Source organism: Colletotrichum abscissum, assembly GCF_030869225.1.
Source record: "Colletotrichum abscissum strain IMI 504890 chromosome Unknown Scaffold_47.1, whole genome shotgun sequence".
Taxonomy (NCBI): domain Eukaryota; kingdom Fungi; phylum Ascomycota; class Sordariomycetes; order Glomerellales; family Glomerellaceae; genus Colletotrichum; species Colletotrichum abscissum.
This window is the reverse complement of record NW_026850398.1, coordinates 127,949-144,159: the sequence shown is the minus strand read 5'-3', so window position 1 is coordinate 144,159 and position 16,211 is coordinate 127,949. Positions and strand designations below refer to the sequence as shown.

Genomic DNA, 16,211 nt, shown 5'->3' with positions numbered 1-16,211 from the left:
CGGGTCTTGGCAACGGCCACCACGGCGCTGCAGGGTTTTTCTGACAGGATCTGGCGCTATTCTGTTCGCTCCATCTGCGCCCTACAGATCCTAAGAAATTGAGATACACGAGAGAGAAAGACACAGGGACTTGTCTCTTCCGCAAACCAACACTTGCCGGGGTTCCCAACGCCTCTCTCCGGCCCCCCCGACGGGCGCATTTCAAGCCACCATCGCCGTCGCTGCTGTCGCTGTCTGTGTCGCGATCGCAGACATTCTCCCGTAATTCCAATCAAAGTATTTCTTGTTTCAATCGCGCACTATAACCACCATCCGCACCATGTCGGCCGCCGACGAACAAAGGCCCAACGGACACCCACATTCCGCCGACCCGTCCACCTCTGCCGCCGCCGCCGAAACTGCCACCACCACGGCCACAACTTCGGCGCCACCAACAGATCTCGGCGCCGCTCAGCCTGCGACAACAACAGCAACAACCTCTGAGCCGATTGAGAACCTCAACGGCCACACGGTGAATGGCACCGCAGCCGACGGTCCCTCGACAAACGGCCACGCACCCAATGGCACAACTCACTCCCCGGCGGCCCTCAACGGCAATGCCACCACCCACGATGCGCCGGACCTGAACGGGCACTCGTCACCTTCATCCTCGCCCAACGGCGCGCCGGCCGCCGCTAGCGAGCAGATCAATGATGGCACAGTCCCATCAGCAACAACAACAAACGGTGGGCCGCCAACCAACGAACATGAGCCCAAGCACGGAGAGGGAGCAGCCCTCGAGAACAAGATCGAGGGCGTACAGAACCCGGATGCTAACGGTCACAAGCCGCCCCACGAGAAGCCCCATCACCACTCTAGCGATCTCAAGGGCCTTTACTCCGAGGGCAAAGAAAAGGTCAAGGACAAGACCAAGCCCTCTGGCGGCTTCGACCCGACACCCTTACCCGACGCGCCCCCCGGCTACACCGTGCGATTCATCTTCCACAAGGCGAGCAACCTCCCCGCCGCCGACATTGGCACCCAGTCCTCCGACCCTTTTATCCACGTCACCCTCCGCGCCGCCGTTCCGAAGCGCCACAAGGAAGACCCAGACCTCACCCTCCGCACCCAAACCATCCGGAAGACGACGGAGCCCGTCTGGGATACCGAGTGGGTGGTGGCCAACGTCCCCGCCGACGGCTTCATCCTCAAATGCCGCCTCTATGATGAGGACTGGCCCGACCACGACGACCGTCTCGGCAACGTCACCGTCAGGGTGCCCCACGTCGGTCCGGACTGGAAGGGGTATCCGCGCCCCGGCCAGGAGTTCACGGCCAAGAAGCGCATGGGCAGCAAGCGGGCCTACTTCGTCAAGGCCATCACCAGCCACTTTGATCCGCGCGTTGATATGTCCCCTAGGTTGTGGATTAGTATGGAGCTCCTAGGACAATCTGACCCGCCGCACGCGCAGATGTGCACACTCGGGCCGACCACCTACTTTAAGCACTTTAGTCCCATGATTGGCCGTCTTACTGGTATCAAGGTCAACCGGGACGAGGAGAACGACGCCCGGTCCGATTTGTTTGACGAGGCCGAAAACAAGGAAAAGGACAACAAGACCCAGAAATACGAGTAGGTTTCATCGCCCGACACCATCCTGCCAAACACGTTGTTAACACGCTGTCACAGCTTCCAGTCAAACGAGATGCAGCTCTCAGGACCCGTCCCTCCCGAACTCTACCACCGCTACGTCGAGTTCCGCCCCATGATCGGCCTCATGTTCGCAAAGAGCGGCCTGCGCGGCCGCATCCTCAACAAGGCCCTGCACAAGCAGCACAGCCGCGTCTACAACTTTGACAGCTCGACAGAGTACGGCGTCTTCAAGGCCCGCTCCGAGGAGGCCGCGCTGCAGTTCCTCAAGCTCGTCCACTTTGACCAGGGCGGCCGCATCTTCACCTACGTGCTGACCCTCGACGGCATGTTCCGGTTTACGGAGACGGGTAAGGAGTTTAGCATCGACATGCTTAGCAAGCATACCATGCACAGCGACGTCGAGACGTACATTGCCTGCTCGGGCGAGTTCTTCATCCGGCGCCTCGAGAAGCCCGATGCGTCGGAGGAGGCGGACCCGCCTGAGCGGACGCACCCAACGGAGGAGCTGCCCAACGGCCCGCCGAACGAGCACCCGCCGCATAATCCGTCGTACTACCAGCTCTACATCGATAACGACTCGGGCACCTACCGACCAGACAAGTCGATCCTGCCGAAACTCAAAGAATTCCTCGAGGCAAACTTCCCCGGGCTGGGCATCGTGGTGATGCACTGCGAGGACGAGAAGCTGCAGAAGCTCAAGAAGGAGCAGGTCGAGGCCAAGAAGAAGGAGGGCAAGATGATCAACATGGTGGCGCGGAGTCCCAGCTCGAGCTCGCTCAGCTCCAACGAGAGCGCGCTGGAGCACATGGACCAGGTGGGATATGATGGCGAGCCGGTCAAGAGTACGACGCAGAAGGCGCTTGATGCGCTGGAGGACCCGAGTAGTCTGAAGAGGATGCTGAAGCCGGGGCATCATGGGGGAGGGGAGAGTTCGACGGCCCATTAATGGTAGGGGTTGTGGGTATGGGTTTTTTTGACGTTATATCTTTGATACCTTTTGAGTTTGGATTTACCGCAACGGTACGGCGTTGACTATTTCTACTTGGATATTCCCCGTCTTTGGACATTGCTTTACTTGGATCAGAGACTGGATGGTCTGCAAGATCGACTATAATTGAATTTCACAATATCGCTGCTACCTTAACTAAAAGAAAGTACGAATCTCGTTGCAATTTCATTTCGTGACCACATCTCGAAACATCGAACTCGAGGTCTTCCGCCTCATTGCTGAAAGGGATCGAAGTCTAGACTCTGCGCCCTCTACGAACCCCAGGCCATCCCGGGCTCGGATTGGGACGCGGAAAATCAGACGCCATGTTGGTCTCCTTCTGCCGGTCGCCAAAGTAGGTGTTGGCCGGGAACTTGTTCTGGCTGACGCAATTGGGGTTGCACTTGTCGAGGGGTCCGGACTTGCCGCGGGTGAGGTCGAGAACGTATGTATCGTCCTTGCAATCGGGGAGGACTGTGTCATTGTGAGTATCGTTAGCAATTACTCTTCATTAATAGACATATGAGGATGTAGGCATTGAATTCGTAGGAATCTGGTTGGGCTTACCCTTGAGGTCGTTGAAAGGGATGGTGTTAAGGTAGCAATCTTTGAATTGGGTCGAGTAGGCCGTGTAGAGGCCGTTGTAGTTCCAATACCAATTCCTTGTTTTCTCATCAGTAATCTCAGAGCTATTGAGCCAAGGTCAGGAAGACTTTGATGTACTTATTGGTGTTGTCGGCAGCGCAGCCCATCATGATGAGGGCACCAGCGGGCCCTGTCTTGACGAGCTCGGACTTGGTGTCCGGGCAGCAGTAGGTTTTGACTTCGGCTGTGGCCGTACAGTTGAGGGAGGCGAGGGCGCCTGAGATGGTGGCTGCGATGATGATGGACTTCATGGCTTGTGGTTTTGAGTGTTTGGTTTAGTTTGTTTGGTGAAGGCTTTTTATCATCTGTCTGAAGACGCTTGAACACTCTATTTATACTCAAAATAATGGAGACTCAAGACATGGCTGTCAGATCCTTAAACGCAATTAGCATTACGGCTCACGCCGGCCAAGCGAGTATGCGGGATCGAGCTGGTGGTAATGTTCAACTACCGAGTTTGCGGGGATTTAGCCTATTGCCTCTTTCATCTTCCCAGAGACAGTCCATCTATCATGGTTCATTTATAAGCTACCGCAAACGGCAATTCGCCAAAACGTTCAGGACAAGTTGGGGGTTCTCAAATTGAAATGGGGAGGCGCTAAGACGAGGATCTCTATATGCCAACCGGTTGTTCACCTGCAGATATTTGCCGGGACTTCATATATCGAAAGTGCCGATGCTACGTTGAAGTGTATCCATCCCGAATTTAAGCTAGAGGCGAATAGTTATAGCAATTATGAGTGTAGAAGACCAGCAATAGTCGGATTGTGACAGTTTCGCGCGGCATAGTAGACGTGTGCGCCGGATGAACTCGATCTTTGAAACGGCAAAGTGCCAGACTGAGTCCAGGTGAGGCTACCTTGTTGTCATGGATGTCAACAGGTTTGATGGCATTGCGGTGTAGAATGACCCAATGAAACGGATCTGAGTGCTAGGTCAAAGAGCAGATGACCCCTTGGAGCGGAAAAAGCTCCTTTGGTAAGTGACAATGGTCATGCCAAGACAGGTTTTGCCTGAAATGCGTGTATTATGAACACCACCTTCAAATTGAAAACTGACCGGTCAAATGGGTTGCCACTCTAGGTACCCAGACAGCGAAGCAGACCGTTGCTAGGATTGAGTTACAGCGGGTTCAGAGAACGGTGGTTCTATCTCCCCTGATCTATGGATGAAGGCACGGCTGGAGTGAGATGGTTGACGTAGTTGGTTTTGAAAGATAATTTCCGAAGACTCATCCTCACATTCCGACGTGATTTAGACGAAGAGAATAAGGACAGTCATCCTAAAGTATCATCACGACACAACTATGTTTACAGACGACTCTACCCGTAATCAGCCTACAAATCTCCCGATCTACGCAACACAGTAAACTCCGCAACAATAAACCCAACATATCCAATCAACATAATACCACCCACCACCCGCTGAATAGTCCTATTCAACCATATCGACCCCGTAAACAGTGCAGTACTACCCCATAGAACAGCTAACTCAGCGCCCGATACGCTCCCCGCGCTCCCCAACGCCCCCTCCGTGCCTACCATGACGATACCCAGGCAGAGCGTCAGCAAGAAGACGTTGCTACCTACCGTGTTAGCAACCAAGATACCGCCGTGCCCGCGCTGGCCGCTGAGCACGGCGATGAACTTCTCCGGCAGGGTTGTGCCAATGGCGAGGACGACGATACCGAAGAGCACTTCGGAGGCACCGAGGGCGTCGGCAATGTTGGTCGCTGCGTGGGAGAGGATGTAGCCTGAGAGGCAGATCGCGAGGAAGCCGGCGAAGAGGTAGGCGATGTGGTAAGTTAGCCCGCGGCGACGGCGCAGGAATCGGTCCGAGGGACGGAGGAGGGGTTGTCGCTCGCCGTCGGTGTCGTTAGTTTCTGGTACAGGTTGCGATGCTGGAGCGCGGCTATTTCCCCGAGAAGAAATGGAAGAGTCTGAAGAACTGGATGAAGTGTCATCTCCATCGCTGGAGCTATCGCTGTCTGAACCTTCTGGTGCTACCAGGGTTCCTCGGCTAATTGCCCATCCTATCGATAGTAGGTAGACCACAAATACAACAATCAAGACGATGCCGGTGACCCGCCAAAGGAGCGTACGTGGCAAGTACGCGATAGGAATGACAGCAGTCGTAATAACGAGCAACAGCAGCGAGTAGATGCGCGCGCTGCGATCAAACTCCAACGCGTCCCCTTGCTTGCGGAAAATGAGACCCAGCGAAAATGCGCCGAGGATGTTGGAGATGGCTGAGCCGACAATGTTGCCGAGTGCGAGCGAGGTGCGGCCTTGCGCCAGCGCGCTGACGACAACAGCGAGCTGGAGATGTATTGTGAGTCTAGGCTGTTCTCCGAGAGAATGATGTGGTTGACAAGATGTAAAGAGAGTCAGGATGAGGCGGGGCTTACTTCTTCCCACTCGGCGCCGACGGTGATTAGGGCGATGAGGTTGTCCGGGATGCCGGTGCGCCGAGCGACGATGGCCGTGTTCTCCACGAACTTGTCGGCGCCGGCCTCGAGAAGGAAGAGGGTGCTGACGAAGACGGCCACATTGTAAGCCACCACGCCATTAATTGACATCTCAAAAACGCCGTGAGATGATGAGATAGAATTAGGAATTGCTGCAATCGATCCGTGCTTCAACACGGGTGATGAAGTTGAGAAATAAGAGGAAGTAAACGTCTCCGCCGAAGATGGGATGAAGGGCGAAGGGCGGGACTGACTCGTCGGAAGACGTAGATTCACCCGGCATGGGGAAATGATGTTCTCGGCATTAATGAAGACCGAGCCGACGAAATTTCAATTGTCTGGACCAATCAGTATTATTCGTGTATCGAGATGTCTGATGTACGAAATTGTCAAAAATAGCCTGTGTAATGTTGTCAAAGTTCCTTGAATCAATTGTCAGGCTGACTGTGATTATCCGAAAGTATGAGCTGGGCTCAGCATGTCGGAAGAACTACCTTATCTTGTGATGAACGAATAGTGAGGCTAATGAAGCTATTGAAAGATCAGAGATTGAATCGTAAGTTGTATATTTCTGGCCGTGATTGTTTGATATTACAATGAGTTACCTACCTAGGAATAGGGGCCAGCTCAATTCGCCCAGGCCGAGAGAGGATACCGAAAGTCATATTGTCAGAAATTAACATGATTTTATGAAGATTGATGAAAATGAAATACTGAAGCCTAGTCGTTGCAATATCGAATTTATTTTTCTTTGAGCATTACGTAGATAAATAGGTTGCGGTCCTTCGACATCGGATAGCTGAAGGATTCGTTTCAACTGTTGGGCATAAAATCCACGGAGAAGGTGAGCAGAATTTAGATCAACCAAACACATCGGAAAGTCAATCGACTCCCGTCTGAGATCGGCAAGATAACGGATCTTCGCGCTGAAGTTCCCTATGTTATGTGGATACAGGTCGAGAGGTCGGGCCATCTCGTGTCTCATGCACAGCGCATGAAGTCAATGGAGGGCAGAAAAAGCTGCTGACAATTTGCCAGCCTCTGATAATCAACACTGGCATTTCAAGATTTCGGAACAGTGTCTCTACACACGTCAACCGAAGGCGCTTTTTGAAATTGAAACATTATAGATAAGAGAAATTGGAGTTCAAGAACTCAACGAAGCGCATACTTGGCATGCATTGTACTCCTGATAGAGTATGAGAGTCCAGCATGTCACAACAACTCAATGCCAATCGTTACATTGCAAAGTTTTGAAAGAACAACTCAGACTCATCGTATTGGAAAGATAGATCAGAAATAGCTAGCTAATGAAAAATGAACCCAAATTCACAACAATGGTTGACCAAAGAACACATTCGTAAAAATCGTAATGGAGCGCCCATAAAGCCGTTATGTCATGTATATAATGCCCATCTATTTGAGAGCCTCGCGGACCTTGCTCTCGAAGCTCCCATCCTTGAAGGGAACGTTGGCCTTTCCAAAGTTGGTGTCCTGAAGAGCGGTCTTGGCGGCGGCGGGGAGAGCATCCCAGTCGGAGATGGGGTAAGTCTTGCCCTTGGTTTGAGTGAACTGAAGCTCGTGGTTGGTCGGGAAGGTGGTGAAGTATTCAACCTTGGCGCTGTTACCGTCCATGGGCGGAGCGCCGTTGGCCTTGCTGTAGCCGCTGTGGCTGGAGGCAGCTCCGCCGATGATCTTGGGGGTAGCCGCGGCTGGGTCGTCGATCTGGAGGACAATGTTCTCCCAGTCGTGGCGGTGGCCTCCGGCGACGTCACCGCCGGTGGGGTGGTCCTTGGGAAAGTACCAAGAGTACATGATGACCGTCTTGCCGTCGACTGTGCCAGCGCGGGCATACGTTTGACCCTTAGACTGATCGCGGCAGCCGCCGGTGGAGCTGCCGGTATCCTGAAGACCACCGCTGGTATCACCGTTATCGGCAACGGCGGGATATGGCTGGCAACCGTGGGCGATGTGGAGAAGGGGGTTGAAGGTCTCGATGACCTTGCCGAGGCCGCCAGTCTGTATTCTCTGGGCGACGGGGCTGATGGAGTCGTGAGCCACAACGGCGCGGGACTGAAGGAGCTCAGTAGGCGCGGCTGCAACGGCGGCAGCGAGGGCCAGGATGTTGGAGACCTTGAAAGAAACCATTGTGAAAGTTAAGGAATCAAATGAATGAAAAGTGAATGTGGGTGTGCTGTAAAGCGAATGAAAGTTGAGTCTGAGTGAAAGGAAGGAAATTGATGCGATGAATGAAGAAGAAATGATAGCTTTGGAAAAGGACGAAGGCTTGCTCTTTATACTCGAATATCTGATGATGATGATGCTTTGCTTGTATGATGTCTTGATTACTATCTTGAAGATCACCAAAGCATCTGCCAAGGAGCTGAGCATTTATAATCCTCGTCTCACGTTGAAAATAGCAATTAAACAAACTTCTAGACGTCTTTAGTTGGCCTGACCAAGTTGAGGGCCGTGGGTGGCATCAAGGCCAACCAGTCGCCAGAACACGATGTTTAACCAAGCCTTCCGAGATTGAGGCCTGTCTGATTTTGACGTTCAAGACTCCATATTGGGGGCAGTGAATATTCAGGGGAAAAGTATGAAGGTCTCATTGAAGGCCTTCTAAGGCAATGAAGACAAGGTCGTTAGTCTTACCGGACTCTCGGCGCGGGTTTCGATTGCTCGTGACGTCCGAACACCTTTCGGTTAGATGGCTCCATGAACCTCATATTGATTGATCCAAGACTATCTCAAGGCCATTTTGGGCTGGTGCGGCTCGGCGGACGGTCATTCTGAACAAGGCCGATAATACTACCTACCTAATTCTGCTCTGTAGAGCTGAACCATACTACCTGGCTCTGCAGTAAAGAGCTGAACATGTCAAGGCCAGTCACCCAATGCATTGTTTCTTGGCACTTTGCCCCTCTGTGTATGTTACGTCCCCCACACGCACCCAGCCCTACTGGATACTCTAAATGGCTCGAGAGCCCCCCGTTCAGACTATGTATATGTCAGACCGGGTGACCTTAACGGACGACATATATGAGAGATGGTGTGGTATTCTGTAAAGTGGTTTTAAAACATGCTATTTTGGGTCACGAGCCATGTGGAACTAAGAGAAGAAAGTGGTGGCTGCCTTTTCGTTTTCTTCAATAAATCGACATATTCGTTGGATAGCATATGCGAATGACCATGTTACTCTGACATAATTGCCTTGAGATATTTTGTCATACTGGACAGGCCTTTGCTACTTACAGTCAAATCATCAAAGCATAGCCGCTAGAGAAAGTCTGTCCATTTTCTGAGGTTTCCCATCAAAGGCCACCCGAAACAATTTATTGGTTGTTTCTGTCGGAGTTTGCGGGCTTGGACTGAAACAGCGTGCTTCCTCGCTTACACCCAAAACTGCTGACAGGTTGCTAAAGAAAGTATGCTCACTGACTCGAGCAGCCATTCTAGACCGCTGCCCACCTCCCAAATAGGCTCATTCGGGGAATAGGCCGCCGGCGGATCGTGGAATTATTGGTGACCAAGCTTAACCCAGCCCCCAACCTTCTGACAGGGGGCCTTGGCAGCGGTGTATTTGCCACTTGATGCTTCATGGATTAGGCGCGCCTTTCATGCGTTGATGGAAAAAACCAATGAAAACTCCCCGAAGGCCGGCATCGGTATTTCTATTGGTCGTGGCTTTTGAAGCTCCCCACAACACCACCTCGGCCGGTTCACGGAGTCCGGGGGGCGGGACTGTCCGCAGCGCCGCCAACTAATCGTAAAATCAGAGGCCGACCTCTCGGAGACAGGCCGACTGCCAAGATCACTTCAGCCTTAAGGTTTTCCCAGGCTGCAGGAACAGGCTTAGTCGAGTGCCATCATGAAACTCGGCGTCTCCTATGGCCTCTTGGACTGGGTGTCCAATTTCTTGGAACAGGATTGATGTTTCTTTTGAATGCCGAGTGCTCTGTTCTGCAATGTGAGCAATTCGTTGCTTTGAGCATTGAGTTCTCCCTCTCGCCGTTAGAGTCTGTAAAGTTGGGGTTGGTGCTAATTCAAAGATCTCTAGAGGGGCGTAGTAGGCTTGTGCTTAAGGCATAACAATGTGACCACTGCAGCATTAATACGGTGCCCCAAAATACAGCAAGGGCCTCGACCACCCCACACATGTCTCAAAGGTGGGAAAATGAGAGCTTGGGACCTACACTTGGTCTTGAAGCCTCTCACTAGAACGAGTGGCGACGATGCCTCAAGCAGAGCCCCTCCATGCTTGACGATGACGTATCACGGTGATAACTTCTATTCTGGTGTACTAGAACGACCAGGTCACCGTGACTACGACATAAGTGTCCTACCTAGGCAAGGTGCACAAATTCCCATTTCACGAAGACGATAATCAGCGACGAGAGCCTAGATTTAGATCAATAATGCTACCCTCTAGCTGATCCACCTCAAAATCGCAATTCCTGGAGCACGTTGACTAAAAAGCTCCGGTACTCGTGTGTGAATGGATTACTAAACTAAATCCCCTGTTGGTGAAGGATCGCCGGGGCCAGAAACATGGGAGAATGCGACTAACCGATGTTGAGCAGGATAGAAGATCTTATGACTGCACATTTTGTTAGAAACATTAGAGTCAACTAGCTGGCCGATATATTCATTTGCCCTAATGTGTACATATATCTGATGCTCATCCATAAACGGGGCACCCCTTTTTGAGGGCCATTTTATGTCTAACGTTCGGTCAGTTTTGTAATGCCAATATAAACCAGAGGACCTGGACAACAATACTCGCATACCATAAGACCAAATCTTGAGTTCTTTCTTACGAGTAGAGTATCAGGTCAACTCCACTGAGCATTCTTGTAAGATTTGAAAACTAATTGAACACTGAAGAAGCAGGACGAAAAAAGCTATTTTAAACTTTTGACGGGAAGATTTCAGACCTTGCACCTATCCTCGAGGCTGGTTTGGCAGGGACCTATTTGTATCTCTGTGAGCTCAATGGAGTATACTATAGGGGCGCTGCTCTAATTACTCAATTCGAAACTCGTGCAGAGAAACATGGCAGGGGGCCAACTTTTAGTCACATGTCCGTACTAGCATCCATTCACGTATACAATGTCGCGGTGTGACATTAAGAGCCATGAGCCAAAGAACATTCTTCTTGGAGACTAAGTAGTCACTCAAACTGTAAGTTATTCAGGTGTCAAGGCTCAGTGGGTGATAGCACTAAAGATGAATGATAGAGGTTCATTGGTTTGACCAGACCAAGAAAGGTGTTCGCAGCAGTGGTATGTCAAATTACTAATTACGCTGTTCTATGAACAAAATCTCCTTTACAGGGAGGGGAGAATTCTCTTCTCAGTGAACTGCCAAAGCAGAGGAGAGTAGTCAGAGCACCAAGCGTTGCCGGTGTAGTATGTGCTTCTCTTTCCCTGAAGAGCGTACAAGTCGCGGTAGAAACCGGCCTTGACAGCCTCCGTAGAAACGTGAAGCTGGAGGTTGGAGTGCTCCTCCCAAGCGGCAAACTCGCCGCCAGTCGCAGAGGTGCTGTTGGAAGAGGCTCCGACCTTACGAACGGCATCGGTGACCAAGCCCTGGGCCTTGGTAGAGTCAGCCTCACCGATGACCTTGACGGTCTGGTAGCCGGGAACGCCGACGGTCTCCAGGCGCCAGACGAAAGGCTTGGAGGGGAGGGCATCAGGGGCGGTAATATCGACGTTGAGGAAGTTGGTTAGGTCAGGAAGACCGGAGTCAGAGACGACACCAACGTAGTAGGGGACATTCTCCCACTGGTTGAAGACGGAAGTCTCAGAGTCGTCGAGGTCGAAGGGCGCGAGGTTCTGGATGGTAGGAGGGATGGTGATCAGGAGCTTCTTGGCCTTGATGAGCTTGCGGCCCGTGGAGGTGGCAACGACGGCCTTGACGCCATCATCAGAGCGCTTGGAGGCAACGACAGTGCTGGAGTACAGGACGTCGTTTCCGAGGAAAGCGCCGGCCTTGTCGTACACCTGCTGGTTGCCACCAGGGGCGTACAGGTAGCCGCTGGAGAGACCGAGGAGATGGGGCTGGCCAAAGTTCTGCAAGACATACAGAGTTGGGGTCTCGAGAAGGTTGCCAACACCGTGGGCGAAGATCCAGACGACTTGGACAACCTCGGTCAGGTTGTACTTCTGGACGAATTGGCCAAAGGGCAGAAGAAGATCCTCAGGAACGTTCTCGGGGATATCGTAGGCGCCTTCAGCCAAGAAGTCAAAGTTGAGAGTGGCGAAAAGGTAGTTCGCCAGGGGCCCGACGAGGGTATTGGGGTCGACGGCCGTGGCGTTGGGGACGACGAAACCGGTCTTGAAGTCGACAATCTTGCTCGGGAAAGGAGACAGAGCGGAGGCGTTCAGCTGGACGTTGAAGCGCTCGAAGAACTGTGTTGTCTGGTCATTCTGAATGAATGCCTGTACGCCGTAATCGATAGGTGCGCCGGTCGCGGGGTCGCGGAAGGTGTTAACGTGGCCTCCGAGTTTGTCGGCGCGCTCTACGACGGCGACGGTCTTGTTCTGGTCCCGAAGACGGACGGCGGCGTAGGTTCCGGTAGCTCCACCTCCGATAACGAGAACGTCGCGTTGGATGATGTCCTCGGGTTTGAAGGCGGACTCGTCATAACAGCCGAGGCCGGAGGGAGCGGCACTAATTAATGTGGCGCTGAAAGCGCACAGCGACAAAAGGTGAGAACGCATGGCAAAGAGAAGTGGTGGAAAAAAGAATGACTAGGTAATCAAAGGAGTGACTGGAGATGTGCTTCTTTCCAAGACCGGGTTATTAAGGCGTGGCGACTATAGAAGCTATATATCCGTACATGCCGTATTCCAAGGCAAAAGGTGCCGACCGAGCCCGGCGGTCCGGTAAAGTTGAGAGCCAAGGCCAATCACCAAGGAGAGTTTGACTCAAAGAGGTAATGAAGTCAAATTGATTAAAGAGCACGAACTCTGAATAACGGGCTCCACATTAACAGACGAACATCTTCTGAGTCCAAGGCCGGGCCCGGACTCTGCGGGTATTTGGTTACTTCGGAGTACACTACGGAGTACAATCCTGCCTGTACTGACTTGATCGTCTTTCTCATATCGTTTGCCGTGGTCGAGATACAGACTACATTATGGTCCCGTTGCAGCATGTAGGCCATGCTTGTGTGCTTCGAAAGGCACTGCATCCCGGACCGTCCGGTGGATTACAACCTTATTGAGCAAGGATTAGATCAAGATGCTCTCTCTTAGAGTTCAACGCTTTGATTGACCAGGGCTGAGTGACAGCTAGAGAAAGAAATGCCAATTTACTAGTTCGCGACCAAGGTGGGCTGAGTAAAATGAGCCTGAACTCATTGTAAAAACCTTTGCATGCGCCCGCTATTTCCGCCGGCCTCGCGAGCGCAATTCTCCGTCCGAGACAAGCTTTCACATCGTCACGTCAACTCATTATTGTGAATAGTCACGAGAAGTCATTTTCGAACTTTTGATCAAAGGCGCTCGCTCTCGCATTGAATGCGCGATATTTTTCGCTGAACAGCTGGATTTTGAACCTCTGTACGCTGCCTTCAAAGCTGTGACTTCACCGCCGGTTCAAGACTCTTTCGCAAGGTGATGAATTGTATTTTGACACTGGTGATCCACTATCAAGTCGGATTTCGTCACGCTTGGCCGTGAGACATGAAGCAAAAGAGATCCTACGCAATTTGCACCATCCATGGCAACAGCGCCAGCAATGAATAAGGTTCCAATGAAATGCCGACACTGACTCGGTGGGATTTCCCGGTGGCCAAGGCCCCCGTGATTTTCAGACCCCAACTCCACTCTTGAAGGATGATTTGACTCACAACCGTTGCGTTCACGCCCCGCCTCCCGCCTCGGGTTTTGACGACGCAATGGGTAAAGAGACTTTAGTACAACTTGAACGAAATACATCGTTCAGAGGGATGAAACCCAAGGTCGCTTTTCAGGAGAGATCGTCTCGTCAAGAACTTGACAAGATAATCAGAAATCCTAGTTCAGTAAAGAAGCAATGGTGGACGGGTCACGGATAGCTTGGAAGTGATTCGTGCTAGAGGTGATCAACTCGTACTAGAAAAGTTTATTGTAGCGTCTGTTTGTACAGAGACGACCTCAGCTGGGTCTAGCTCTAGCACTGCTGATCAACAACTGTTCAGAACGCTACTACAATCATCTCCAGTCCGCCTCTTCACAACTTGAGCATTAGTCACTCATCTCGCGATTTTAAACATGTTCCCGTCATGTCAGTTCAAAGAGGAGTGACCAGCAGTCGCTTATACAGCCTCTTCATTCGCAATAGGAACGAATCGCAAGAGACAACGTTGTCCGTATGGCCGGGCAGAAATGATCTGGTCTTGAGATCGCATACTCTCGGGAGTGATGGAAGGATCTGGTACAGTGGAATATCGTCCGTATATGCCACGGAGTAAAATCTTCATCTCTGCTAACGCAAGGCTGTTTCGGGATTAGCATAAGCTCGCGCCCATAGTCTGTGGGAAGGTAGTGTAAGTCCTTACTGTTTTCCGACACAGCCTCTTCCACCATGAGCAAAAGCAAACATGTGTCTCTTCCTCTCGGCTTCTCCGGTGGGGGATAGCCAGCGTTCAGGCTTGAAGGTGTCAGGGTTGGGGAAGACTGCATCGTTGTTGCGGTGAACCGAGTAGGCCTGGCTGCTCACGATGGTACCCTCGGAAACAAAGTAGCCATCGACGGTCTTCCCTCCCGGTGGGACCACGCGAGGTAGGGACATTGGAATCGCAGGATAGCATCGGAGGCCTTCTTGAACCACGGCGTCAAGGTAAGAAAGCTTGTCAAAAGAGGCGTCTGGATTCTCTCGAATCTCCTCCCGGAGTTTCCGTTGAATCTCGAGAGATGCCGGCTGTGACAGTTCCCACAACAAGAAACACAGCGAATCACCCGTTGTATCGATGCCAGCTACCATGTGATCAGTACATTCCGCGGCGATGTCAATGGCGTCCATCTGATTGACGCTGCTGCCGCTTTCCCTCTTGTCTTGAAGGCGGCTTAACAGGGTGAACGGCGCGGGATCAATTTTGGAGGTAGCACCAATAACGAAATCCTTAGCAAGGGGAGTGGTTCGTGGATCGAAGAACAAGTCAAGAATCTTAGAGAAGTACTGGTAGAAGACGGGGTAGTGATGCTGGATAAGGCGGTCTGGTTAGTAAGTTGAGGGTTAGCAAGCACCCACTGCACATAAACTCGGGCAACCTTACTTCGTAGACTATCGTCCGTCGTGACTTGCTCCATCATGTCCGTGTCTTCTTGTTTCTGGAGACTATTGGTTCCGTAAGGGTGGAACAAGTGATGGGTTACACAGTCACAGGCGTAAGAATGAAGCTTGACCTGGTGATCAGGGACAATAGTGTCAGTGTTACTGATACAGGACTCGCCGCCACTTCTTCGTGCTTGAAGATTTGAACTTACATAGACATTCACACTTCTACTTGCTGCATCAGCACACTGCCTGACAAACTCTTCCGCACGCTTCTCAATACCGCTCAGCGCTATGGGCTTCACCACATTGCTATTAGCATAGCGATCGGCAATGATACGCTTGCGCTTCGCGTGCTAAGTCAAAGTTAGATTTTCTGCCTCAGACAAGTCTTAAAGCTAGGTAACTTACATCGCCCTTCACAAGTGTTGAAAACATGGTTCTAAATCACGAGCGCAAAACTCACGGTCAGCGCCATCTCAAGATTTTCCATGTAATATCGGCACTTACCTGCGCCCGAAAACCTTGAAGAGGTTGTAGAAACGATGCTTGTCATAACCACTTCCGAGTGATCCGTAAATCTCCTTGACAGCCTCATAAGACGTATATGAAACTTCATTGGGAGCGATTCGCACGACCGGGCCATACTTCAAGTGCAAAGAGTGGATGTATAGCGTTCGATTTGCGCCGAACTCGTGCCATCTCAAGGCGATTGAGGTGATTTTGGACAGTGCTGGCCCGGGGATTCTCCACAAGGGGGATGAATAGCAGCGTGCCAGGTAGAACACCAAAAGGGCTCCAAGGATAGCCGCCACAGAGAGCGGGTTCAATAACATGATGCAAGTTGTCGTTGCTGGTAGCACTGCCTTGCTGTGAAACCTCAAGTATCAATCACGCCGATTTGTAAGGGTTGGGAATGATGCTGAACATAAATACCCCGTAATAATAGTACAGCTTTGCCGCGGGGTCAGCTGGGGAAGAACGGTAAAACCGGGGCAGATAAGGACAGAACAAGACGAATCAAATCCCCTACAAATCAAACGAGACCTTTGTTGTTGAGTCATGGGCGGTTTACCCCGCCTATTTAGTTCGATTCCGTTCCCCTAATGTTAAGAATTGGCGAATTCCGGATGGGCGGTCTTGTTTTGTGGATATGAAAACAACGCCTGCTCCGGGCTCGGCCCCGCATTCTGATCGCTAATGTTAAGAAGACCC

The 16,211-nt window shown here is 51.7% G+C and overlaps 6 protein-coding genes across 6 annotated transcripts; 1 reads left to right on the top strand and 5 right to left on the bottom strand.

Annotated features, from left to right (window-relative positions):
- Positions 1–319: 319 nt before the first annotated feature.
- CABS01_13692 (C2 domain-containing protein) lies at positions 320–2,578 on the top strand (the record flags this gene model as incomplete). Its single annotated transcript, XM_060547034.1, has 2 exons — positions 320–1,611; positions 1,669–2,578. 2 exons carry the CDS (start codon positions 320–322, stop codon positions 2,576–2,578), a joined length of 2,202 nt encoding a protein of 733 aa, XP_060394624.1.
- A 298-nt stretch (positions 2,579–2,876) lies between these two features.
- On the bottom strand, positions 2,877–3,516 carry CABS01_13691 (uncharacterized protein; the record flags this gene model as incomplete). Its single annotated transcript, XM_060547033.1, has 3 exons — positions 2,877–3,094; positions 3,188–3,282; positions 3,344–3,516. 3 exons carry the CDS (start codon positions 3,514–3,516, stop codon positions 2,877–2,879), a joined length of 486 nt encoding a protein of 161 aa, XP_060394623.1.
- A 1,086-nt stretch (positions 3,517–4,602) lies between these two features.
- Positions 4,603–6,029, bottom strand: CABS01_13690 (uncharacterized protein; the record flags this gene model as incomplete). The annotated part of the gene is made up of 2 exons (XM_060547032.1): positions 4,603–5,583; positions 5,673–6,029. Coding segments are annotated over 2 exons (1,338 nt in total), but the record flags the coding sequence as incomplete, so codon positions are not given.
- A 1,119-nt stretch (positions 6,030–7,148) lies between these two features.
- Positions 7,149–7,880, bottom strand: CABS01_13689 (necrosis- and ethylene-inducing protein; the record flags this gene model as incomplete). Its single annotated transcript, XM_060547031.1, has 1 exon — positions 7,149–7,880. The coding sequence occupies one exon, from the start codon at positions 7,878–7,880 to the stop codon at positions 7,149–7,151; it is 732 nt and encodes a 243-aa protein (XP_060394621.1).
- Positions 7,881–11,062: 3,182 nt separating this feature from the next.
- On the bottom strand, positions 11,063–12,457 carry CABS01_13688 (FAD dependent oxidoreductase; the record flags this gene model as incomplete). The annotated part of the gene is made up of 1 exon (XM_060547030.1): positions 11,063–12,457. One exon carries the CDS (start codon positions 12,455–12,457, stop codon positions 11,063–11,065), a length of 1,395 nt encoding a protein of 464 aa, XP_060394620.1.
- A 1,580-nt stretch (positions 12,458–14,037) lies between these two features.
- Positions 14,038–15,832, bottom strand: CABS01_13687 (cytochrome P450; the record flags this gene model as incomplete). The annotated part of the gene is made up of 6 exons (XM_060547029.1): positions 14,038–14,218; positions 14,281–14,938; positions 14,998–15,127; positions 15,209–15,352; positions 15,408–15,438; positions 15,507–15,832. The coding sequence occupies 6 exons, from the start codon at positions 15,830–15,832 to the stop codon at positions 14,038–14,040; spliced, it is 1,470 nt and encodes a 489-aa protein (XP_060394619.1).
- Between the last annotated feature and the right edge of the window lie 379 nt (positions 15,833–16,211).